This window comes from Furipterus horrens, unplaced genomic scaffold (assembly GCF_987537825.1).
Source record: "Furipterus horrens unplaced genomic scaffold, mFurHor1.1.pri manual_scaffold_8, whole genome shotgun sequence".
Classification (NCBI taxonomy): Eukaryota; Metazoa; Chordata; class Mammalia; order Chiroptera; family Furipteridae; genus Furipterus; species Furipterus horrens.
In genome coordinates this window covers 107,194,213-107,220,967 of record NW_028327178.1, presented here as the reverse complement: position 1 = coordinate 107,220,967, position 26,755 = coordinate 107,194,213, and the positions used below count along the sequence as shown (strand labels likewise).

The following is a 26,755-nucleotide window of genomic DNA, read 5'->3' as shown; positions in this document are numbered from 1 at the left end:
CTGATAGAGATCACAGCTGTTCCGAGAAGGTGGATCTGTCTCCCTGCTGTGTGTATAGAACCAAGCCTCACCACGGGCTCCTTCTTCAGGGACCCTGAGACTGACAGCAACAATAACCAGCCTTCCGGCAGTCTAAAAGCCCCTACTAAGCACAGAGCAGCAGGCTCCATTTCTGGTGACGTCCAGCCTGGAGATGCTGTTTCCAGGCAAAAGTCTTTCATGGCTGAGATGCATATAGGAACATGGACCTTCACCTGAAGTGAAGGTGGGACAATGTAACCATAGCAACACTAGCTAAAGACCTAGCTGGCAGGAGAAGAGGAGGTAGTTTGACGGGAGGGGGCTCCGAGCCACTCTTAGATCTGTGCCCGGAGATGGGTATCCTGTCCCCACCACTTCCCGCCAGGACCAGGAAGAGTGAGGGCTCTGCTTTTCCCGCGCTAGCCTTGCGCATGAGGATTGATCCCTACTGCATCCCTCTGCGTACTTTGGGGAGAGGCATTTGAATAACAAAGTAAACATTGGAGGCTTTCCTTTGGTACCAGAACTCGGGGAACACAGATCAAAGACTTTCTCAAGGATGTTTCATGATTATATTTACATAATATTATAAATGTTGAGCTATAAACCTTTGCTGATTGATCATCCTGAATTTATCAACACAGACTCTATAATGTACAAAATAAATTAATAGGGAGCCCAACAGAACAGGCTATGTTGCAAATATAATATGCATCTTTAACATGGTGGAGACAAAATAGCAAATATAAATATATATTTGGTGTAAGACAGAGATACATAATTTGTACCAAGCTCACAGAATTAATTCAATCAAAAGTGAAATACTTATTACCTTCTCTAACAGGTGCATCCGGAACTACTCATTTGAGAATAAGTCTCTCCCCTTCCTCACCTTATTTTCTCCTGAGCACCTGCTACAATGTACATACATTTCTTTGCCTTGGTGTTATCTGTCTCCCCATAGATTGTAAGCCCCCTGAGGGCAAGGTTTCTGTTCAGTTTACTGTGACATGTGCAGCACCTAGAATTTGACTACAGTAGGCGCCCAATAAATAAATATCGAATGAATGAGTTTAAAACAGGCACACATTTAACCAATATAAAAATTGGTCCCTACGATGCCACTTTACACACAGACCTCGCATGACACAGACTTAGCCAGGTCCTTACTAACCACCGGCCGCCCGTCCCTGACCCTCTGTGGATAAGTCAGTGTCTTGGGGTTCCCTGGGCACTTGGTGATACCGGCTCCAGGCACGGGGCCGCTTCCGCCCACCGCTGGGTCCCCCAGCTGGCTTTCCCCATAACACAGTCGCACAGAAGGGAGGGAGGCGGGAGGCTCATTCGAGCGTCCCCCTGAATTGCCGTGTGTGCTGCTCCAGCTTCTCGGCCTCAGCCCGCATGTGCCCCAGGGCGGCGGGGTTTGGGTACGTGAGCACGGCCTGCTTCGTGGCCAGCGCCAGGTTCTTGAGCAGGCTGCAGAGGTGGCTGCTGCCGCAGAGGATCTCGTTGCGCGCGTCCCGGTCCTGGGTGTCCTTGCACAGCGTGTCCACCAGCTTCTGCCCGATCATGATGACCAGCTTGCTCTGCGTGATGAAGATCTCGGGGGGCTGGCTGCGGCGGAGGCTGCTGTGAAAGACGCCGATGGCTTTGAAGAGCGCCCCGAAATAGAGGCGGCAGTGCTCTGAAAGGCGGACCTTCTTCTCGGGCTCCGGCGGACCCTGAGGTCGGGGCACAGGGTGACCGGTGTCCTAGAGAAGCAGGAGACAGCAGGAGGTGAGGAGGGATTCCACCAGGAGGCGGTGTCTGGCTCCCTTTCCCCGTTCTTGCTCCATTTGGTACTTTTTATGAGAAAAAGAGCAATTTGGGGGGGAAGTCCCATAGCATAACATTTGCCTAACAAATTAATGCTAATGTTTTCAAAACACTGTTATCTATTCACTATACTACATGTAGTCCTAAAAATTGCATTATATGCAATCTTACTTAATTTTATACAAATATATGGAATCTTATTCAATCCTCTCCACAAGCCATTAGGAAACCATCCTAAGAAACACACAGACAATGACTAAATTTATAACTTTCAAATGTGCAAGAACACTTGATGGTGATAATAAAATGTGTCGTCAAAGAACAGATTTTAAGGAATGTAGAAAACCCTTCCTAACTCCAATATCAGTGGTGAACCTGAACCTCACTGTTTTTCAGAAGAAATGTAAGTGTGCTGCCCTACCTGCCTTCATGTTAAAATACTTCTCTTGCTTGCTGATAAGGTTTTATCTAGAATGTCGCTGCCATGGGTTTTATTTTCTGGAATATGGAACCTGTGTCCCCCCGAAGCCAATCCACTCTGGAAAGATTCACAGCATCTAACTTAGGGGCGACCCCTTCAGGTAACCATCGAAAGCCCCGTCGTTGGGTTACCGGTGGGGAGACTGAAGCCATGACTGTCGTTCTGTCGGGGCTGGAAATGTGTGGAGGTATTTGTGGCCCACTAGGCAGCACTGCAGGCTGTCAGAGGGCAGGGCTAGGGGTGCCCAGCGCCCACCCACACAATGGGAACTGTCTCCCCATGGCCGGTGGTGCCCCATCCCCACTGAGAAACACGGTCCGTCCAAAGCAGGGGTTTCCCAAGCGGGGTCCCTTGACACCAGCGGCCTCAGCTTCCCTGGGAACTTGTTAGGAAAGGAATACTCGGCCCCACCCCAGGACTCCTGAGCCAGAAGCTGGGGTGGGGGCGGTGGGGGGAGTCTGGGTTTGGAGAAGCCCTGGGGGAGAACGTGATCCACTCCCAACTTTGAGAGGCTTCGGGCTGAACCAAAAGGCAGGGCTTCCAGCAACCAGGCAGGCCCAGAGGGTGGTGTTGGGGGTCTGAGAGCTGAGCAGCGGGAGGCCTGGGTTCTCCTCCTGCTCTGCCTCTGAGGAGCCAAGTGACTGTGTCCCTGTGGCGGAACATCTCTGACCCTCCCCGCCCCGCCCCCGCCCCCAGCCCGGGGAGCTGAACCGGGGCACTGCCTCCCAGGCCCCGGTCATTCAGAGAAGCCCTCCCACGGTACACCCTCCCGTCGCTTCGTCCTTGTCTTTAAACAGATCCATGTGTGTTGACCTAAAGGAAGCCCTTTGAATTGGTAGGTGAAAAACTGCTGTCATTTTGAACGGGTCCATGGGAAACTACTGCCAGCAAGAAAAGCGTTCAATAAAAATAAACACAATAATAGCACCTTTGATAAAAAAGGACAGAAAGGAGGAAGAAAAGAAAGAAAGTCAGTCCAGCGTAAAAAGGCGTTGAAGACGCACAAGCCCCAAACCAGAGCGGCTTTTCCGCTGTAGTTGGAAGCCTTCAGAGAGGAGGTCAAAGGGGATTGAACCCCGGGGGCTCCTGTGAGCACTGCCCCTCCCGGACTGCAGAGCACTTGGCATTATCCCAGGAGATGTTCAAGGACCACGCTTCCCACCCTGGGGCTCACTGGGCTCCTTCACCTCCAGGGGCCCTTCTACCGTAAAAAGGGACCGCCAGGCCTCCGCCCCAGGGGACCACGGCTGTACCACATGATTCAGAGCAGGAAACACCTTGGAGGATAAAGCTGAGTGCGTACCTGGGTCTCTAAGTCTTCGTTTCCACCCGACCTCTGTTCCAACATGGGGTTTACTTCCTCTTCTAGGTTACGCAACTTCTGAAAAAGAAAAGCCCTTTGGCTCACTCCCACGAATGGGCCTTACACGGCTGGGTGGCTGTCACAGTCCCTGCTGACACCGGCTCGCCCTCTTTGTAGTTCAGTCTGCGACCTGATGCCTTTTTCCTGCCCCCAACGGCGGAACCGTGCCTACCAATGCGGCCCAGTAGAATGAGGCACAGTTTTTTTATTTTAAATAAACACATTTATTTATTTACTGAATTGGGAAATGAAAAATATCCAAACTTCTACCTGTCTAGAAAGCTCTACCTGTGTGACAGCTCTCACAGCAGAAGGCACTGGAGCAGAACAGCAGGATACCGACGCTGGGCCCGGAAGGGCCACGCTATCGGCGTCACAGAGCCGCCAGGTGGCCTGCCGTGCCTCCTGAGACCTGCGGTTCTTGAACTAAAGGTTCTCTTTCTCTAGAGTGTCTGAACTCAGGCAGCAAAGCTTTTCTCAAAGTAACTAGAGTCTGGAGGCTGCTAAGACCACACAGTTTGGAAGAGTGTTTACACTTCCTCTTCCGTTTCTAAGGAACACACTGGCGATGACTACATTTATAACTTTCAAAAATGTGAGAAGACTTCATGGTGAGAGGAAGAAATTTGCTCAAAGAATGGATTTCAAAAGGCTTTTAAAGTCCTTCTTAATTTTAGCGTCAGAGGGGTAAACTCCCAACTCCCAAATTTTCACAAGACAGCCTGCCTGCCTTGATATTAAAATACTTATCTTCTTAATAAGATCTCATCTAGAATTTTACTTTCATGAAATGTATTCTTTGCCAAGCGGAACCAGCATCCCCCAAAGCCTGGACAACTATTGAAAGACTCGTGGCATCTAACTTACTGGCGACGCCTCCAGATAAAGGGTGAGAGGCCCTCCGTGTTACGTGCTCAGAACCCCGGCTCACCTTCTCACAGACGTTGGTCCAGTTTTTCTTCAGCAGTTCAGGGCAGCGGTCACTCTCCCCTCGTTCTGTAGGAGCACCCCTTTGATGGGCTTCCATTTCCCGCTGAGGAAGCTGGGTGCATTCTGCAAGCTTAGATCCCGCATCTGGGGTCGGCCGCGCGGTCTCTTCCTTTTCACAGTTCTGCCTGAACAGGAGCCTCCCGTTGGCAATGACGATGGACGCAAACCTCTTGATGTCTTCTGGGACCATCCGCGCCACTAGGACAAACCTCTCAAGGTCATCCAGGCTGTTTTGGACTCTGTCTGCCACAAGGACTTCCAGGGACCAGTTGCAGCCGTCCAGGCTTTCCTTGGTGTCTAGCAGGATCTGGTAGGAGCTGGATATTGTCTGTAGCTGATTCCTGATTCTGGCCTGAAGGTTACTGTCACTGAGGTGACAAGCGGCCCCAGAGACGCCACGGGCAAAATCCAGAAACTCCCTCAAAGACTCTTCGATGTGGTCGGTGGCCCTGCGGACTGCGTCGATGTTGGCCTCCAGAGAGTCCCTGAACCTCCACGTCCTACTCACAAAGAGCAGCAGGCCCGCGACAGAGCTGGCCACCTTGTGCTGGAGGGCCCTCACTGTCCTCTTGGCCGCGTCCAGGTCCAAGCACGGCTCTCTGGCCGACTCCTCGGAGGAGCTAGACGAAGAATCGGTGGAGGCGGAGGAGCAGGAGGAAATGACGCTGACTCTGCTGTCTGAGCTGCTCACGGAGGCCCTGTCGGGCTCGGGACGGAGCCGTGGGGCCAGTCTGGGGAACGGGGAGTAGCTGTGGCCCCCGGCATTCTCGGAAGCCCCGCCAGCTTTCTCTGGCTCTTCTGCAGCCTGAGGGGCACTTGGCATAGCTTTGGGGATGTCATAGATGTTCGGCGTGGTGTTCTGCTGTTCCACTCGGGGGGCCAGAAAGCTTGAGGGAACCTTGTACCTGACACCTTCCTCGGACGGGGTGGTGGCCCTGGGCGCTGGAACGCAGTGAGCAGGAATTTCGGGAAGGCTGAGCTTCTTCTGCATGGGCGCACTGTCACGCGGGAGTGGGGTGAGGGAAGCCGCTCTGCTCTTCGGAGGGCTGTGGAAACTGGTCATTGGTGTGGGGAGAGCAGGGGGCCCCGATTCTGCCGCAAAGCTTATGAGAGATGCATTTCTTCCATCGGCTTTTTTTGGGGTGTCATAAATCCATTCCGATTTCTGAGGGTTTGGTAGGGTCCTGTAGCAGGCTCTCTTTAAGGTGACTGTTGATGTCACAGGAACGCTCTGCCTCTGTGGAGAACCACACAAAGCCCCCTGGTTTAGCAGCAGTAAGAAGAAATGTGAGCAACTCACTGGATAACTGTGTGCCCTCTGAGGGCCGGGAGCGCCGGGCCCTGTGCCGAACGCCACGGCCCTGCTGAAGCCCCTCTCGTGGCCCCCCATTGCCACGGTCAGCCAAGGCCCTTCACCGCCTGGTTCCAGCCCCTTTTGAGCCTCCCTGCTCCCCACTCCGTGACCCGCGGCGCCAGCCGCCCGGGCAGCCGACCTGTCCCTGACCTCGGGACGGTAACTTCATAGTGCGATATATGACGTCCCCCAAATGGGGCCCCCTGCTCTAAGTGGCCCCCACGTCCTTCCCTTCCCATCTCAGCCTTCGCTCCCATCGTGGCGCGGCTGAGAGGCCAGCTCCTCCGTGACGAGGCCTTCCCTGCAGACGTGAACCCGCGTCCATTGCGCAAGGCGACAACCCAAGGCTAAGCGGAGGTGACACAGATTTCGGAGGCGTTTGCCCCAGACACAAGGAAAACCCCGCGTCAGCACGACCCGGGCGTGAGGCCGATGAAGCTAAGAAGCCCTGGTCCAGGCTCGGCCAGGCTCTCGCTCTGCGCCCGGCACAGCAGCGGGTCCCTCCCAGGCACGCGCCAGCCCGCCCTGAGTGTCACAGAGATGGAGGCCGGAGCAGTGCGAGGATTGGTCCCGGCCGCCCACGCCGTCCTGTCCCCGAGCACGGCCGCGGCGAGGGGCCGCGGTGAATGGGGTCTGCCGCGGGGAACCTGCACTGTGCACTTGGACCGAGCTAATCCTGCAGGGCCCTCCATCGCGTCTCAGCACCTGGTCGTACTCACACTGGGCTGGCCGGCCGGGGGACCGCGTCCTGCCTTCTGGGGGCTGGCGGGAATGTCGTATAAAGGCTGCTTCTCTGGTTCCTGGGGAAAGACGGCAAAGCAGGACAATGTGGGTTGTTTCCTTCCTGCGGGCTGCGTGTCAGTGTTATTTCCAAATGAAAACACAGTTGTTTTGGGGGCCCCCGGTCATGGCGCTCTGTGGTGGAGGGTCACGCGCGGCAGGGGGTCTAGTCTCGGCTGAGGATTTTGCACATTAAACAGAAGCTTCTCAACCGCAGCGGGGACGGAGGGCGGAGAGAACTGACCTCGCTGCCTGAGCTACAAACGGGGTTCAGTGCCCTCTGTAAGCGAGCCTTGGACTGAGTCCCAGGAGAATACACGAGACGAGGGCTTCCTATGTCCCCTTCTCCTCTGTTTCCTCGGTAGAAATCGCCCTGGGCTGGGCACCCGTGTGTTTGTCCTGCACACACTGAGGGCCTGCTAACTGCAGACACTAAGCCGCATGACATGTATACGCCCAGCAGTGAGCAAAAGACACGGCGGCTGTACGGATGATACGCTTTCCTTTGGGGCAGCAATTAGAACACACTTATATTTGGGAGTGAAAGGCAGGGTCTGTGCTCCCAAGCGAGGCCAGAGAGCCCCAAGTCAGGTTTTGCAAAGGAGAGGAATCGCTGGAGTTTGGCGGGGGTGCTGCTCAGACCCCAGACTACAGTCTCTGGGGCTGGGCCAGGCGGCAGGGTTAAAACCCCAGGCGGTCTGTAGGCATTGAAGGAGGGGGAGAGAAGGCAGCCGCAGAGCAGTCTGAATGACCCAAGAAACCAGTCAGGTTCTCTGCTCACATGGAGCACGTCTTACCGATCTGATGTACCAGTTACACACAAATAGGTTAAAAAAAAAAAACACCCAAGGTTTCATCCCCCAAAGGCAATCGAGGTTCGGATAACCAGTGATGACGCTAAGACTGTGATGTGCAGGGCGGGGCGGAAGTAGGCTCACAGCTGTCCGTGCAGAAAAGGCCACAATAACGAATACACGGTCACACAAGAATACACTGTGTTTTGTGTACTCACAACTGTAAACCTACCTTTGTCCCAGCCTATCCTTCAAAATAGCCTTTAAAAAGCACATATGTCCATGTATATACATGTGTGTGCATAGATATAAAGTACTTATTCCAAAGGAAAAGTAAAATCCGTGGAAGTATTCTGTGTTCACACGGTCCTAACGTTCTTCTGCACAGGTCGGGGCTCCCCGGGCCTGAGGCTGGCTTCTGAGCGGGGCGTGCCGTTCGGAGCCGGGAGTGGACAGATGTGCCGTCTGCGTGACCCTGGGAACCCCACCCTCTGGGCGGAGGGGCCCCGGGGGAGCAGGGCCAGGGTTGGGGCTCACCTTTGGGGCCGGGCAGCCACGGCTCTGGACAGGCACGTCGTAGAGAGCTGGCGACGAGACCTGAGCAGGTCTGGGAATCGAGAAGACGGCCTAGGGGAGACAAAGAACAGAGGGAAGGGAAACGTCACCCACCCGTGCCAGCACACCGAGCTCCGTCCCACCACGGGGCCACCCCAAAGCCTGCTCCATGGCTCCCACTCCCTTCTGACGCCGGCCCCCATGTTCATGCCGCTGTGGGTCGCACTGGCTGCAGCGACGCCTACGAGGAGCAGAGGGGCTTTCCGTGTGTGGATTGTGGGGGGGAAGAAGCCAGCCCCCAACACCCAGTGTTTCTTGGAAAATGTAGGTGCATGTTGGTGATCAATTCAGGAACATATCCGCAAAGCCCGGTTTCGAAAGGCTTAGGGGTCAGGAGGAAACTCCGGCTCAGGGCCCGAGAGCACTTGCATGATGAGTGACCCTTTTCACTTGAAACATGAACAATTCCCTTCTCTGAATTTAAACCAAAAACAAACATGTTCTTTATTGGGTGACTAAAAAAAAAAAAAAAAAAAGAAGTCAGGCCAGGGCATTGCATTAAGGAAGCTGGAATAAAAAGTAAAACAAAGCTGAAGGCAGTGGTTACCCAGGGGAAGTCACCAGGAGAAGGCGGGAGGGGCTTCTGGGACATTAGCTTTGTTCTGTTTCTTGATCTGAATCCCAGTAATTGAGCTGTACCCTTAGTCTTTGTAGGTTAAACTTCAATTAAAAAGTTCATGCAAAGAGCAGACAGTGTCACCACAGAATCAGGTAACTGAAGGTCAAGGGCTTGCTGAGGGCTCTGCCCTTGGGTGTTGGCCGTCTCAGGACGCAGACGTGAGGAAGCTTGAACCTCTGGTCTGCATCCGCCTGGGACCCTGAATGGCCCTTTTCACCTCCCTAAGAACTGGCTTCCTCATTTGGAAAATGAAGGGTTGTTCTAATCTGATGGACCCCAGAGGCCCCTTTCAGCCACAGACGTCTGATGCTGATTTCTCTGTTAGTTCAACAGGAGAACAGGGACATGTCTCCGCCACCTTGGTTTTTAATTCTTGGTTGATCTTTATCTAGAGACGGTCAGCCCAGGACCTCCCTGGCTGTGCTCTGAGCCTGGGAACCGCCTGCCAGAGAACAGCATCAAGCTAGTGGCTCATCTCGATCTAGCAATGGCCACTGGTGCTCTGCGTGCGTTTCCTGGGCAGCCTCAGGCACAGGGCTTCCCATGGGGCTACCCCAGCTCTGTGGATCGGAAGACTCCTGACCAATCATCTGCTCCATTTCCTGTGTTCCTTCCTTCTGGTGGTAGCAGCAGCAGCAAAGTTACTTAGGATCACCGAACAGGGCAACAGGAGGCGACCTTCGAAAGGGCCGAGTCCTCCACTCTCATGATGCTGAGGAAGAAAGAGAAGCGCAGAGGGGTGCCGTGATGTTTCTGATCACCCAGCCTGGTCGTGGCTGCCCCAGAAGCCAAGGGCACCAGGACTGAACAGATGAGCTCTCCGAGACCCCCATGCACAGAGAAGGCCACGACAAAGGCGTGGGTGGGGATTCGGGGCAGCCACGGAGGACACTTTAGCAGGAATAAAAGGCAGGAAAGTTCCCCGGGGGGTTTACTGGGTTCACCGCAAGAACCCTGCTGGAGTGGCGAGGAGCCCCTGGTTTCTGAATTCCCCGTCGGCGGCTGTGGTTTCTGTCTGACTGCAAACACCTGCAGCAGCCGGGGCTCCGATGGTCAAGGACAAGCCCCACAGCGAACGCCCTGACCTTTTCCTGTGGCGGCAGCGAGCGCTCCTTCCCTTTCACACCAGGTGCCAGGCCCCACGCTGAAGCCACGCTCACGGAGCCTTCCGTGGTACCTGGCCGCGGGGCCCGGTCCGCAGTGGCTGCTGAGCAGCGCGCCGGGTGTGAGGGGTACCCGGTGAGCGGTGGGCCCTCCCCGTTCTCCTTTCCGGGCGGGAGAGCGGGGCTGTGCGTGTCTGTTTTCCTTTGTTGCTTTGAAAAGAAACTCCAGTGAACTTCATCCGAGGCCACTTGTTCCTCCGGGAGGAACCGCCAGCGGGGCTCCGCTCCGAGTCAGCTGCTCCGATGGCAGCTGGGCACGCCAGGCCGGGGTTCGGGCCGGCTGTTCTAGAAAGGCGACGGAGGGCCCGCCCAGGCACCAGCTGCAGGGGGCACAGCCAGCTGCCCCCCGGCGTTTGCAGCCAGTGCCCACAGGGCAGCTGTCCGATGGGACCACTGTCAGGGAGTGGGAAAATCTGAAGTATTTAGAATCTTCTAAGGAGCCAACAGCTTCCCGTTTGAACGTGGCATTGGAGCCGGCGCAGAGGAGGCGGCGGCGTAAGCCTGACATTCCTGGGGACCGCAGAACGTCCAGCGGGACGGCGGACATTCCCGGACACGACCCTGTCGGGACCTCTGCTCTGAGCTGTGGCCGGGGGAAAAAGTGTCCTCTGAGCTGAAAGCAAAGGGCAGGACGGCAGGAAATGCCCGCAGTGACGGAAGACCCTGCACATCTGTTCTGCGTCCTTAACACCTCCCGCAGGCCAGGGCTTGGGGAAAGTGGCGCATTATTGCCCTCCTCCTGTTTTAATTCCTTTCCTTCCTTAATTTTTTATTTCATTCCGCATTTACTGAGGGCTCCATTTCTTCCTTTTAATTTCTATTTTTGAAAATTGCAGATGTCATTAATCCACGTTCCGTGCTATACCAGACATCAACTTCCCAATCTCTCAGTTCATCAAGTACTTATTGGTGCCCCACCCGTGCCGGCCACGGCCCTGGGTGCTGGGGACAGAAAAGTGAATGAAATGAAGGTCCCCGCTTAATGCCCTCTTTCACTTTCTCCACGACCAGTCCCACTTCCTAAGGGTAACCGCTGCTGGCATGCGCAGACACCCACCCCCGACTTCGTTTTTAGTTTTCCTTTGTGGGCTTGGTTTTTACGTTAACAGCTCTTGATTGCCCCGTAAAAATACCTCCGAGAACCACTTCATCTTTGTTTCACGAGTGCTCCGTTGTGCGTGGCGGGGGCGCGCCAGACGTGCCGTACCCACGCCTGGTTAACAAACATTTCAGCGCCTCCCACGTTCCCCAGCGACGAATAATGAGATAGTGGCCGTGGTCTCCCCCTCCAGGTATATCTTTGCCTTCTTGTGCGTTTCTGTAGCAATTCCGGAAGTCAAGTATCTTGATTGAAGGGGACACATCCTTTAAATCTGATGAGTCACTTCTTGCCTCTGAACCCACGGAGATGGAACCCCTCTGTTTATCACCCGCTGTCCCCGTGTTCCCACCTGGGGTTAGAAGAAGGCCCCCGTGAACGTCCGCAGTGCTCCCCAGCACAGCAGAGCTGAGTGCTCAGCTTCGCACCAAGTGTGGGTGCCCGGAGAGCCGGGACATCGCAGGGGTGACGAGCCTATTAGTGGCACCTGCAGTGGGAGCCAATCCCCAGCTCAGCCCATCCGGCCGGAGGGCTGGTTCCCACCGGGCACACGGGCTCAGATGGAGAGCGGCAATGGGAGGGTGCTTACACCCCCGAGGGGCCGTTCCCCTCACGAGACCTATGTTTTCCCTTTGGCAATGTGCTTACCTGTTTCGGAATCCTCAGCATCGTTTCACAGACGATTCTGGCTCCGACAGGTGGGTCAGGCAATTCGTAGGCTTGGATCGCGGGTGGCGACGATCCCTGCACCCAACTCTTCATCTGCTCGTATACAGGGCTTGGAGGTGGGGGGCTGAGCAGGGTGCTGGGCACCTGGTAGGTCTCCTGGGAGCTGGCGAGAGCATCTTCCAGGCCTCTCAGGAAAAGCGGACAGGGCCTGTCTGCGGGGGCCTCCGTGAGGATTTGGAGGCGGTTGGCCGGGGCCAGGCCTTGCCTCCCGTGGAGCAAACACCTCCACCAGCCCTGGCTTCCCGGCACGTTTTGTTCCAGAACGGTCAGGATGTCTCCTTGGCAGAAAGCCAGCTCATCGGAGCAGTCAGGGCAGTTGTCGTAAAGCGCCCTGGCCAACAGCCTCTGCGGGCCAGAGGGGAGAAAGCGGGCTTTGTTATTCCTGTGGCCAGCGACCACTGCCCCAGCTCCATGCCCTCCGGCACCTTGGAGCGCTTCACAGCTGCTATTTCATCTCCTGTCCCGGCCCCCAGAGACTCCTGTCCCTGCTCGTCGCCTGGTCCGTCCTAGCCATCCTTGGGGGCTCAGCCGACAGGTCACACCCGTGGGGAAGTCTTACTGCGCTCTGAGACCAGGTCCAGTCTCCCTAATGTGCTCATGGCCCTCACGTAATCTGTGGCAACGCTGGCCCTTGGAGCGACACAGGGCAGCGCTGCCCGGAGTTGGGCTGAAACCCTGGTTCTGTGACTTCCTAGCCGGGTGTCCCTGAGCAAACTGGCTCCTCTCTCGGTGCCTCGGTTTCCTTGTCTCTAAAATGGGAGCGGTAGTGACATCTTACCTCCTGGTGTGCGTGTGAGAATTACATGGGTTGATAGGGACACAAAGCCCATCCAACAGCAAGCAGCCCGGTGCTCAGTGAGGGCTCGGCAAAGCCGGGCCGTTGGTGTCGCAGTTACTGTGTCGCTCTGTCTGACTCCTGCTGTGCTCCCCCTGGACTGGGCTGGAAGCTCGGTGTCTGCTGGGACCACATCTCGCTTATTTGCTGCTCTGTCTCCAGAGCCAGGCACGGACTCAGGGACTCAATTGCGTGGGGACCTACTCTGTGTTGGAGGCATGGGCGTCATCATATCCGTTAATTCTCAGAAGCCTCAGAGGTAGGTTTTTCTTACCCCCATTTTACAGATGCGGAAACTGAAGGTCTGACAGATCACACGACTTGTTCAAGGTCACTTAGACTCTGCTTACCCCCACACCCATTACTGCGTCCTTCCCCTTATAATCCATTCTCCAGACACGAGCCAGATTGATACCTTGTACACATAGATCTGATCACATTCACCTCTTATTTAAAAACCTCCAGTTGCTTAGAACTGCACTCAGAACAAACCCTGAACCCGTCCCCCAACCGCCCAGCCTCGCCAGCTCCTGGCCCGCTGTGTTCATTTCCCTCGGCCACACTGTGGTCGTACTTTGCTCGGACGCACTACGCTTGCTTCTACCCCAGGACCTTTGTTCTTGCTGCCCCTTCTTCCCAGAACACTGTTCCTTCAGGTCGTGGCATGCCTGGCTCCTCCTCCTCCAGGTCTCCGCTCAAGAGTCCCCTGCTGTAGAGGCCGTCCCCGACCACACACGCACAGAGGGTAGCTTCTGCTCCCGCCCACTCAGGACTCGGAGATGATACTCGCCCAGGCACGCTGGAGAAAGGACCCCGTGGGGTCACGGTCAGGCCAGCTGTGCGGGATGAACAAGAAACAGCAGCCGACATTCACTGTGCACCTGCGCCCCCGGCGTCGTGCAAACCTCTGTATAGACGACTCCTGGGTGCCACTGACGCACTTGACAAAGGAACCTAATAACAACAGCGGCTGTCACTTGTGGCCACTCACAAGGTGTTCCCTAATGGGGCGGGAATTCGGAAATGCTTGTGTAAATAGATACGAAGTGAGAAAGAATATGTTTATATTCTTCTTCCCCGTGGGCACACAGGTAGTTAGGTTCTGGGAACCATGGAAGAAGCCTTCCTAACCAGTTTCCACAGAGGACATTCCCCCCAAACGCCCGCCTTCACACCACGACTGGGAGAGGGGAAAAGAAAACGAATGAGCATTTGGAAGGAAGAAGGGAGAGGAGCTTGGGGAAGTAAAGGCAAAGAATAAGCGATTCCCCGTGTTCATGGGGACGGCGACCTTCCGCCGGACGCGGTGCGCTGACCTACGCTGAGTCAGCAGTGAGTTCTGGGAGTAATGGGCTATAGTTGGACAGTTCTGGGACGCCATTCATTCATTCACTCATTCATTCATTCATCACGACGGTACCGAACCCTGCTCTGCAGGAGATACAGTGCCGAGCAAAGCCGCTCCGGATCTCACGCCACTGCACCGTCCATTCGAGGACACAAACTCCAATGAAAAACATACACAGCCGATAAGTCAGAAATAAATACAGTTCACCCCAGAGCAATGGAGGGGTCCGGGTGCTGACCCCCCTGCTCCGTGAAAAATTCCCAAACTTAACTACAAAGAGCCTCTGCTCGCACAGAAGCAGCCTTCCTGATCACATAAACAGCCGACTCCCCCATTTTTCATATCGTATGTATTACAGACTGTGTTCTTGTAATAAAGTAGGCTGGAGAAAGAAACCGGTTTTGAGAAAATCATGAGGAAGAGAAAATACATTTCCATTATTTACTGAAAAAAAGTGTCTGCACATTAAGTGAATGCCCGTAGCTCAAACCTGTGCTGGTCAAGGGTCGACTGTATGGGGTTTCTACTTCTCTGAAGAGCCACGAAGGAAGACGTGGGAGGCTGTGAGTGCATTCGGGAGGTGGTGGCGGGTGTGGGCCCAGGGAAGACGCCCCTGGGAGAGGGGCGGTCTGGGCGTGAGCAGGGGCTGGATTAAGAGTGGGGGAGCGGTGACCCAGGCAGGGGAAAAGGCATGTGTGAGGGCTGGAGGGGGGGCGTGGGTGTGAAGTGGGTGGGGAGTCGAAGGAACTGAAAGATGACCAGGCTGGTAGGTGAGAAGTTCACGGAGGATCTGGGGCTGGATTTCTGTGTGGACAGCTGTTTAGATCCGGTTGCTGGGAGGGAGTCCGTGGGAAGCCCGCGAGCCAGGGTCTCAGACACGGTGAGATGCTCGTGGCTTCTCGGAGGGTGGAGGTTAGATTCGGGGTGGCCGTTGGGAGGAGGTGGTGAAACATTGCACATGACCTTGGAGGTGAGTCTTGAGAGCCAGGCAGGGTTACAGTCACCAGAGACAGGAGAGGAACACATATGGGTCAGGAAGCGCAGGAAGCAGTGAGAGAGGGTCTCGTACCGCCTTCCGCAGAGGCGTGGACCTCGGCGGCCCCGGATGTCATGTCACGCATGTCCAGGACTATGCCGGCTGCTCCTGGTTTGGGGGTCTGTCTACCCTCTCCTGCTCCTTCCCTCTGTCCCTTCACAGGGGTCAGGGCAGCCCTGGGGGCTCAATCATGACCCCCCCCCTTTTCACACCCGCTCCCCTCCCAACTCTTGTCGTCCTAAAATTAAAAACTTGGTGGCCAGGGGACAGGAGCTTAGAGATCCTGAGACGGTTCCCATCAAAGTAGCCGAAAATCACCATTTCCTTGGGAAGATCAATCGCCCCACGAGGCCACCAGCTCCCAGCTGGAAGCAGTAAATGACACGTCCCCCAAACGGGGGGCAGAATGTGTGAAGTGGGGAGAGCTCTGAGCGGCGAGGGACAGCGGGGCCCCTGTGCCTTACGTCAGTGGGTCCCAATGTTAACAAGATGGACATTCTTCTATTAAAATCCTTCTTTGAAAAACATCTGTGTCTGGCCTGTTAGCTTCCTTCTCACAGATTCCATGACTTCCAAGGATTTCTACTCAGTCGCAGGGGAGGAGGGCAGAAGTGTTCACACCTCCCCCAGGAGGGCCACGAGGGAATAGTTTTCTTAAAAGCACGCACTGCAGATAGGTCAAATCCTTGGCTGCCTGGGAACCGCGGACTGCTCCAGTTCCTGACGGCTTCCCCTGGATGTAGGAGCTCTGGCTTTGAGATCAGTGAAACAGCCTCTTAGGGCGGCCAAGCCCGGTCTCAGCACATCAGGAGCCCAGGCAGAAGGGGTGCTGGATTGTCCTCAAGGACAGCCTTCTCCCCTGGAATGTCCTTGGAAGCCTTTTTTGTTATGTAAATACACAGACGGACTTCAGAAAAGCACAGCGGAGAGGATGGTGCAAACTCTTGGCTTCTGAATGTTTATTTTCCATCGTTCTTTAAAAGCTCATTACGTTTAAAAAAAAAAAGGAAAGACGATTCCAAGAGCATAAGAAAAATCCCCTTACCACCTCCCTCTCCGCACCCACATTTTCCAAAAAGGGGAAGAAAGCCAGAGGAGGAAGGACAAATGGAGTGTCTATGTGACACTTCCTTTGTGAGCGATTTTGAGGGGAGCGATGTTCTGTGAAAGAACCATGGGAACGTGGACAGGGCCGTAGAAACACAGTAGGGAGTCACAGCAAAGGCCCGGGAAGGACCCCGCTTTGCGGACCCCACCCCGGTCCTGTCTGGCCTGGTGTTTGTGCACGGGGCCAGAATCACTCTGCCACTGGCCAGTGGGGCGCAGCATGGTAATGGGAAGAGAAGTGAGCCTGGACACTCAATTGGGGCCAGAGACACCCTAAAAACTCGCTGCAGCCTAATTTTCTGTGGTTCTTCGTATTATTTTCCTGTAAGTTCATCCAAGAGCAACCATGTCTTCTCCGACCTCTTGGATGCGCATTGAGTCAGGCACCGCGTTCGTTTTGCTGGTGACGATTTAGCCTCCGTCTTGTTAGTAAGGATAACACACCATGGAAACTCAGCCAGGGGCTGCGATAATGAACATCCATCACCTCACTTGAGGTTCGCTATCCCACGAAGCAGGTGCTGTTGTTACTAACACCCTTTATAAGACACGAGAAAGCAGGCACAGAGAGGGTGAGCAAGCACCGTAAGGTTTCTAGGGAGGAAGGGACAGAACCAGGATGGGAACCCAGGCAGTTTTGACCCCAGCATCTGCCTTTTAGCCTGCAAACCATCGTGGATAGCACAGACTCCGTCACAAGATGGCCACAGAGCGAATCACAAGGATGTCTCTGCAGAGAGGGACGGTAAGCTGATAAAAACCTTTCAGCTCAGATGGTTAAGGTGTCTGGTTATTCACCAGAATTAGATTCTGCACTAAGAACCAAGGAAGTACCTAAATATAATTACTGGTAAATAATACACTGTATTTGTACAATGGAATACTATACAGACATGAAAAGGACAAGGTAGGGTTTAAATGAGCTGTCAGAGAACAATCTAAAAATATAAGGTTAAATTTTTAAAAAGCAAGGCCCTGACTGGTGTGGCTCAGTGGACTGAGCACTGGCCTGCCAACCGAAAGGTTGTCGGTTCGATTCCCAGTCAGAGCGCAGGCCTGGGTTGTGGGCCAAGTCCCCAGCTGGGGGCACACGAGAAGCAACCAATCTGAGTATTTCTCACACAAAATTTTTTCTCTCTCTCTTTCTCCCTCCCTTCCCCTCTCTCTAAAAATAAATAAAATCTTTAAAAAAAGCAGGGTGAGAAACTGTGCGTATAGTATGCCTTCATCTGTGCTTTTATGAGTGTAGAATCTTTCTGGAAGATTTACGTAAGTTACTGGGGCTCCCCCTCTGGAGGGAGAGGCAGAGTCCGGGAAACTACAGATGAAAGGAAAACACACTTTCGGTCTCTGCTCGTTGGCACAGTTGGAATTTTGTAACCCATGTGTCCACGTTTTGTGTCTGCAATCTACAAATCTAGTTTTAAATCAGGATTCCTTTCTGTCGGAAGGAAAAAGGCTTCCGCGCTGGTGAGCTGAAGCTCTCACTGGAGACGGTCTCTTCATCCCGGTCACTCCCAGGCCTGATTCCCAGCCAGCCCAAGCCTTGGCTGGGAGCGGTCCGCAAACACAGGCGTCTCGCATCTGGGAACCCCTCTTGGGCTTCGGGGCAACTCACACCACCGATACAGCGCTCCCTGTCCCCCCATAGTGGACCCGCGGCATTGACCACACACCGGGTGCTGAGAAGCGCTTGAGGGGCTTTGGAGAAGCTGCTGACTTTGTGGGTTCCTCTCCCCAGCTCCCCGGCAGCCTGAGGCACAGAGAAGGCAACAGGGGCCTGCCCGGTAAGCCAATGGGGGTCTACCTGCAGGCGTACTAAGAATCACAGACGTTTGGGCTGCAGGGAGCGTTCAGGGCGCTTCTGGCACAGAATGAGTGTCCGGGCGAACGGGGCAGGCTTGCTGCCCTTCCTGTCACCTCACTGTCCCACCCCCCTTTGGCCAGCGGCAGAATGATTTTGGCCCCACGCATAAACATGCTACCGACATCGACCATGAGGTGCGGGCCACCACAGCTGTGCGTTGCACGCGTGTGACACGGGCCAGGCAGTGAGCGTGACCCCGTCCCTTTCTCTGCACGTGTGCGAGGCGGCCACCTCCTCCCCTGTCCTCTCCTTGTCTATCACTCACATTCTTTCTCTCCCTCGTTTCCCGTCTTCCCTCTGCCCCTTCCTCCTCCTCCCTCCTTGTCAATCATCTCCCCTCCGACACAGCCGCCCAAGACAGCAGCGGCGACCATGACTTCCATGTTCCCCTGTGAACTGCAGCAGCTTTCCATAGCGCTGCTTACAGGCAAAATTCCACGAGGGACGGGGGCCTGAGAGCCACGTGAGGTGGCAGAACGGCACGTTTCACAGTCAGAGCCGGGCCTGCGCTTTGCGACTGTGTTAACTGATGTCCCCTTCGTGTCACGGCGGAGACGTGGGGGAAGCGGGCGGCTGTAGCCGGGACTTGACACCGCTCTGCCTCGATAATCCGCGTGTCCCTCCCAGACGCACAGCTTTAAACAACGGGGTGACGGCTAAGGCACCTTCGCATCCTCTCCCACATAAAGGAGGGCTGTTTCTCTCGGAACTGGTTCTATAAAACGGAGCAGAGCCGTCCGAGGGCGGGGGCTGGGCCCGAGCGGCGGCCTTTTCTGTGGGCTCTGCCGATCGCCGGACAGGCCAGGGAACCGCTGAGTTTCTGCTTCACGTCCCCTTGCGGGAAAGTTGGAAAGGCTTTGAATGAGAGGCTCCAGAGAGTGTGGAGAACGACCTGAAGTCATTTCACCGAAACTGCCTTCTCCCAATGACTTTTATAGTAAAAGTAACATTTAAGCTTAAAGGAAAAAAACAACTGAGTAGAATATACCCTTTTAAACAAAATAGAAATTGTTTCTTTTTTTTTTGCTTCACAATCTGGTACATGAAGCAATATGGTGTGAAAAGTTACTGGGGAAACATCTTAATCTGCTCTCTTAACTCGGGGCAGCCATCGCAGAACAGCAAGTCAGGGGCCCGTCACACGGCGACCTCCGCGTCCCCAGCCCCCCCACCAGCGGCTGGGAACGGACGCCGGAGGAGAGAGACGCACGTACTCACAGTCAGCTTCATTGCAAAGGTGATAATATTATTCCGTCCTGGAAAGCGCGGCGGAGTCACTGCCGAAGGGGAGCCCTTGTGCGGCAGTGTGCGAGCTGTGGCGCCGCACACTTGTGCCCTGACCGTGTGACCTCCCTGCAGCTGTCCCCGCCAGGCGGACTGGGCGGACAGCGGCGGCCGTGGGAAGGGATGGGGCCCCTTACAGAACGCATTCCCCAGACAAGCCCCAGGCTTCCCTCCCACCTGTTGGTGCAAAGAGCCATTGTGGCGAATTGATCTACAGGCACTGGGGACAGACGTGAACCAACCTGGTGAACTTGGAAATGAGAAGCGAAATGAGAGACAAAGAACAACTTCAACACCCCGAAAAACGACCCTGGATGAGGGCGTATTCTGTGAACAGGCACAAACTAACTGATTTCTCCACGCCTGCTTTGAACTCTGATCCTTCCAGCTCGGAATTCCTCCAGAAGCCTGAGATGGAACAGCCACTCGCCGCAGGGGCTTCCGCGGCCGCAGACAGAGCTGCCTACGGATGACACTTGGAGGGGGAGGCTGTGGCCAGAAAAAATTCCCAGGCCGCCCAGCGGCCATGAGACGTGTTCTTCCCTGATGCCTGCACAGTGCGGTTTTCCAATAGGTCTGGGTCTTGACCAGATCGGCTTGTTGGAATGCACTTCTCCTATTCGCGGGCATCTTGGGGAAATACACTTTTCATTCTGCAGTGATCCGCCGCTTACTCACTAAACCCTACTGCACAGCCGACAGTGTGTGTTGGGGGTGGGGGGACGGGGTGAACCAGGTGACCTTGATCTAAGCTCAGGACTGAAAAATGGTCCCCCAGGCCCTCCCTTTGTTGATGCGTTTGGACGTGGCCCACGCTGGGCCTGCGTTCTACCCAACTGCCTTCTACAGCCCGTGGTGCCCTGGGGACCCAGACCCGTCTCCCCGCTGCCACCCCCACGGAAGCCCACTGCTGGCCAGCCGAGCCCCTGAGTCCTTGTTTAAGGCGCCTGGTTTGGGAAGAGGAGGTGCAGGCAGTGTTGCACGAGGCAAAGGGTTGAGGGTTCGGCCTTTGCTCGTGAGACACTCGTGGACGGAGGAGGGCAGGGAGCAGATGAAACCCCTCAGGCCTCCGTTTCCTCCCCTGGATGGGAGGCAGCTCCCAGGGCCGCCTGCGGCTGCAGCGGCTGACCCTGCAGGGCCTCCTTTCATACTCCTCTCTCTCAGTTCGTGAAAGGCACCAGAGCGATTAAAGACAATTACACGGGTTGGAGCACTGTCCCACACACCAAAAGGCTGTGGGTTCGATCCCCGGTCAGGGCGTGTACAAGAAGCAACCGATCGATGTTTCTTTCGCTCTCTCTTCCTCTCTCTAAAATCAATATATACATATCCTTGGGTGAGGATAAAAAACAGAAAAGAAAACAACAGGTAGGTTCTTCTCCTCCCTCATTTTCTTTCCTTCCTTCTTTCTGTTTTGGAAGGGAAAGGAGAGGAAAGGCGTGGGGACGACAGGAGGAGTTGTGTGTGTCTGGACTGTAAGCAATGATACCAGCCGCACTTAGGAGAAAGCCTGGTCTAAGACTGTTCTCTCAACTCCCTGTGCCTCTGAACTACATGCTTCCTGTCACATCCCCACGCCATTAGCATGTTTTTCACTTAAAATGTTAAATTCAGCCAATTAAAAAAACAACACACTACCCCTAAGCAATATCACGTATAAAATGACAAGTCTCGGGTGTTGTTTTAATTTTCTCCAACGTCCATTAAAATACATAATGAACCTTAAAAAATGGTCAGTTTGTGTACTGCACCTAAAATCATTCTGTGCCGGGTCAAGCTGCCCTCAGGGTGTGATTTTTCCATCAGATAGGGCAGGAAGAATTCAAAGCCATTCAATGAATCACAGAGAGAGGAACGAAGGTCGTCCATCAGCGTTCTCCCTCCCGAGGTCATTTTTAGGGGTGGTAGGCAAGCCAGGGGCCACCCTGGAATTTAAGCTCTTCCCCCCTTCCGTTGGCGTGAATGTCTTCCAGGGGACGGGGTTTATTCGTCTTGCTGTCTACAGCGGGCGACAGGTCAGCCCCCGCCAGCCTTACCCGGTGCCACAGGGACGGTCAGGGAGAAGCCGCGCGTGCGACTGGCCTCTGCCTGCCCACAGTCGCAGGGCCCCTCACTCTGGGACCGTCCTGTCGGGCAGCAGCACTGGAAACCCTTGCCACTGGTAACCGACTCCAACCCCAGGACGAGTAAGTGCTCAGTCCGAAGGGAACGTGTTCCAGAGCGCGCTTTACTTTTCGTTAACCAGGTGGCTAATACGTCCAAGGGCGAGGGACCCTCCTGCTTTCTTTTCCCATTTTTTCCTGATTGTCCCCTCCGTGTGACAGACTTCCTGGGCAGTACTTAGGCAAAACCGGCTCTTGGCTCTCAGGAGGAGCGACAGTTGGGGCAAAAAGAACACCCTGGCCATTCACTAACGTCCAGGCTCACGGAGGGGCGGCTGGGTGGGCGCTGGGCTTGCCCGTGTGCGACTTCTGTGCTCTGTGTGGGTTGCGGGGGTCGGGCGGGGGGTGTAAGCCCCCACAGAGCCGCCTGCAGAAGGCCGGAGGGGCGGCCCCAGGCCCAGCAGGACCCTCTGCACTGCCAGGCCTGACGCTGTCCTCGGGCCGCGTCCACGCCGGTCCCCTTCCATTCCCACCAGCAAGCGGCTTCTGAGCAACACATGTGGAAATGGTTCCTAAAACACGCGCTTCCCCTTTCCGAAGGCCCCGCGCGTCGGCGGGCCACAGCGTCCCTCCCACCTCCCTCCTCTGAAGCCGTTTCCTCTCGGGCTGCTGTCATTTCCTCCCTGAGTCACCCTGGTTCCAAAATGACCACTCGTTTCTGTGGTCACTTCCCCGTTTCCACAGCGTGGGCCACTTTCCTCTGAACAGTCTTGCAGCAGACGTTTTTAACTCTGGGGGCGGTGGTGTTCTGTCCAGCTTTATTTATTTTGTTTTATGCTCTAAAGAACAGACAGCGCTAAGACAAGAAAGATTCTTAATCAGGGAAAGTGGACCACACTCCTGTCCACAGTCTCAAGCACCGAAAGTTTTATTCTTTTCAGCAGGCAGAGCAAAGGGCTCTCCTTCTCCGTGCGCACTGCGAGCGGCCCGGGGCGTCCAGCATGGAAACCGAAGCCGCCCGCGCGGCCTCCGAGTTCCTGTGCTGCTGCGGCCCTTTCCTCCCCGCAGCCCCCCTGGGGCTCAGCAGCCCGAGTCTGCACTCAAAAACATAAATCAGATCTTGTCATCGCCTGCTTTAAATAGACCAGTGGTTTCCTCTGCAATTAGAATGCACTTCTGAGCGCCCGCGGGGCCGACCCTGCCCACCACCGAGCCCTCGCTTCTGACCACTCCCTGCGCTGGCTGTCGCTGCTCCGCCAGCACTGGCCTCCTTAGCAGGACTCTCCTCTGCTGCGCCAGCTCCTGCCTCAGGGCCTTTGCACGGGCTGTTTCCGCTGCCTGCAATGCTTTCCCCACCTCTCAGGCCTCCGGAGAGGCCCTTTTGGGCCATCAGCTCTGTCAGATCACCTTTTGCACCACCTGAAGGCATTGTGCCCACTTCCTCATTTAGCGACTTTGCGACCCCAAAGGAAGGTCCACTGTATGTCGATCACCCCCACCTCCTGAGCCCAGCAGCTGTGTGCTGAGTGAAAGGCTAACCGTGGGCAGTGAGTGGTGTTTTCAAGCTGGGTGCTGCGCCTGGGCTGTTCTGTCTGGGGAGGTGGGTGAGAGGGTGAAGTTGTTGGGCAAGGTCAGAGGGAGACCATAGGTTCTCGTGACCTTGACTGCAAAGGCTCAGACCTAAGGCCACCTCTGACAGTGGGAGAAGGAAGGGAAGGGACCTTTTCTCAGAAATCTAGGCTGAGTTGAAGGTCAGGCCGGGGCCAGGTGGGGACAGAGAGCTGAGACTCAGGCACGACCTCTGCTCCCAGACATCTGAACACGGGGAAGTTCTTGTCCTCCGGGCAAGGCTGTGTTGTAACAGCTCCCTCTGCACTTCCTGTAACCTCCCATTCATTCACCCCCGCCAAGTGTTTGGTGAGTGCCTACTATGTGCAGACACTGCGCTAGGCATAGGGAGTCAGCACTGAACAGGAAAGTCCGAGTCTGTCCCTGATGGAGCTGACTCTCTGGAGGCAGAGACAAAGGCCAGACCATTTCAGGTCTTGATAAGTGAGGGGCTGTCCCAGGCAGGAGACAGCAGGGGCCGGCGGGAGTGGCCTCAGGCAGGGCCCTGTGGGCCGTGGGGAGTTCACACACGATCCCCCTTACCCTGCTTTGACACAGCTGACTTTGCAACATCTTGCTTACCACCTCAGAGCCGCTCAAGGTCAAAGACAGCCTGACATTGCTCCCCATCCACAACTGAAGTGACTCAGTCACCCACTTTCAATTCCTTGACATTTGCCCTAGTGCGACAAGAGGTCTGTGCACAGTGATGCTGATTCCAAGGCCGCCTCTAATGGTGTGTGTGCACAGATGCGTACATACACACCCGCGCGCGCACACACACACACACACACAAACTCAGAAGTAAACCTCATTTGCCACAAACGGGACCGAATTACTAAAACATATGCAAACTTCATTTTCACAAAGCAGGCCCTCTTGAAACGACCGCAACTCTAAAGCAAGGACTCCCACATAATAGAGTCACGCATTCGCCTCGTCGTTCAGACCTAACTTTGTGGCATGTCTGCGATGACGCAGACACGGCACCGATCAGCCAGTCCCACAAGCCCATGAACGAGGCGTGACATCTGCCCCTTCGCCGTGGCCCACCTTGCTGCAATCGTACTGTTGGAGGCTAGCATTTCCCATTACTAACAGCGCTGTGTCTGTTTTTCCGATTTCTCAGTGTTTTATAAGACAATGAGGGGGAAATAGAGTAAGAGTTGACCCCACAGAATCTGCTCCACACCAAGGTGGAGCCCCCCTGACATGGAACTGCCGGCCGGTGAACAGCAACGTGAGGACGCAGCTGGCGCAGCGGCCGCTGCCACCATCCAAGGCACGCAGGCCAAGGTCAGGGTAGGAGAGACGGTCTGGCTGTCCCAGAACGCACGTGAGGGCGGCGGTCACGTGCCGAGAACGACTTCCGTGGTAGCATCGTGCTACCATTTAAATGGCAATCAAACAACCGCGCAGCCATTAAAACTAATGAGGCGGATCTATGGTGTGAACGTGAACAGAACTGTGCCGTGTACTTTTCACGGTAAAAGGCAAGCTCCGCCATTTTCGGTAACTGCTCCTCTCTGTGTAAAGCCTGTAAAAGTAGATGGACTTCTGGGTGCATCGAGAGCTCTGTAGGGACACCCAGGAAACCGATAACTGAGGTTGCCTCTGGACTAGGAGCAACATTTGGGTGCCTGCCCTGATCCTGCCACTACTGGGCCGGAGCAGCCGGCGTGAGCCGAGACGTCCTTTATCCGAGATGTGGGTTGGCCACTCTGACCTGGGGATCAAATCCGGAAGACGGATCCGAGAGGGAAGAATGAGTTTCTATGCTTAAAGGGTTGTAAAAACAAGAAGGAAATGCAACGCTCACAAAGCAAAAACTCCCGTCTGGGTTTCCAGGGAGTGTGCCGGCCGCTGGTTCGGAGCTGGGGCCCTGGGTTTAGTCTGCCTGGGCTGCACGCCCGGTGTGCCACTCCTGTGTGCGACCTCAGTGGGTCGGTGACTCCTGCTTTCCTTGTCTGTGAGGCGAGGGTCAGAATAACACCTCCGCCTCCTGGAAAACGCAAGGCGCGTGCACGGTTCCGGGTCTGGCAGACAGGTGGTCAGTCGACGTCAGCTCTTCCTACCTGGACACCCGTCATAAAAGGGCTCTACAGGGTGCGGGGACTGTCAGGTAAGGTATATGCACACATGTTAGCTACAAAGCATAAGGCACCATAGGCATTACTCAGGCAGAATAAGAGGCACATAAATAAGAAATTGAAATTATAAAACTCCCTGAGATAATAAAGAACATCAATGTTGAGAAAAAGTAAAAAGTAGTGGATTCTTCTAGACGCAGGACGGCAGAGACCTGACACATGACGGTGGGACAAATCCTGCGTGGGAAAACACACACCACACAGACAAATAATAGCCAAAAGAGCGAGAAAGGATGTTTTTGGAAAATGTGCATGTGGACAGCCACTGGAATGGCATCAATTGTTGGGTGTGACAGTAACGGAGTCGTGTAGGAGCAGGTCCTTGTTTTCAGCAGCTGTGTTGACATATTTAGGGGGAAAGTGTCATTATAGCTGCAATTGGCTTTTGAGTAATTGTTTTATTTCTTCCTTCCTGTTCTACTTATATTTTTTAAAGATGCAGCAAAGTAACCCCTGAGCTTCCCTTTGTATCTGAGCAAGCGTGTTTTTTGTTTTGTTTTGGGTTTTTTTGGTAGCCATTTCGACTTCCTAAATAGTAAATCTTTTTTGACTCATGTCCCCGACTTGGGTTCCACTCACAGATCACTACAGAAGGTCATGGGGGCTGCCCACCGTGGACTCAGCATGGGAGGCTGCAGCCCAGGCCGGGACTCTCCTCTGGGGAAGCCACCCGGAGTCCATCAGGACACTCGGGAGTGACACCGTGTGTCCTTAGGGTCCACAGAATGGAGCGGTCTCGCTCAAGCGGTTGGTGACAAGTCGAGTGGACGCTAAGTGACAGACTGTGTTATCAGCCCAGCAGCTGCTTTCTGCTGGAGAATTTTCATCCACCTCTGAATCCAACTGGTAAGGCAAGCTTTAAGCACATACATTTTCCACACGTAAATGGACATGAAACCTTCCCATCTCAAAATGACATATTGCTAGTCTCCATCCTTTAACCTCATTAGAAGCTCAGAACCAAAGTCCAGCGCTGTCCTTAAGTGTGACAGGTGGCTTGCCCCCCTGCCCGCTCAGACGGCCCCCGTCACTCACCTTGGGCGCCCCGTCCATGCCGCTTGCTCCTCTCATGTTGCTGTGAGCCGGCCCCTCGGTGCCGCACGGCTGATATCTCCAGCTCCAGAGGCGGGTTATGCAATGTCACTGCATGCTTCGGGCTGCTTCTCAGAAGCCGAGTTCCGTGGAGCTGGCTGACAGCATGGGAGATGGTCAGAAAGATTCTCCCAGCCGGCCAGCTTTCTGGAAAGTGGGCGGAGAGGCAGACGGAAGGGGTGAAGGGAAGGGGATGCAGAAACTCTGGCCGCACCGGTCTTCAGTGCCTGAATGTCTCACTTCATTTATAAGGAGAGACTGTCACACATTTGTTATGTGAAACCACAGAAAAACCCCACTCTTCTGCTTTACGGGCTGAAGTTCCTGCTTTGAAAAGCTCAGTGTCTGAATGCACAGCGTTCTCATCCTTCCAGCCCCGAACAGCTCACGACACACAGACCACGCTCGTTCCCCTGATTGGAGGCCAGGAGCCCAGCTTTCCGCTAGCGCTGAGCGGTTCTTCCTTCCTGCCTGCAGAACCTCTCCTGTGACAGCCAGGAGAA

General features: G+C 54.9%; 1 protein-coding gene across 1 annotated transcript; it reads right to left on the bottom strand.

The window, feature by feature from the left end:
• Positions 1 to 26,755, bottom strand: CASS4 (Cas scaffold protein family member 4). The gene is made up of 7 exons (XM_090286591.1): positions 26,196 to 26,755; positions 11,743 to 12,168; positions 8,136 to 8,225; positions 6,744 to 6,824; positions 4,612 to 5,907; positions 3,621 to 3,698; positions 1 to 1,772 (listed from the first exon to the last, which is right to left on the bottom strand). The coding sequence occupies exons 1-7, from the start codon at positions 26,229 to 26,231 to the stop codon at positions 1,362 to 1,364; spliced, it is 2,418 nt and encodes an 805-aa protein (XP_090142717.1). The 5' UTR covers positions 26,232 to 26,755; the 3' UTR covers positions 1 to 1,361.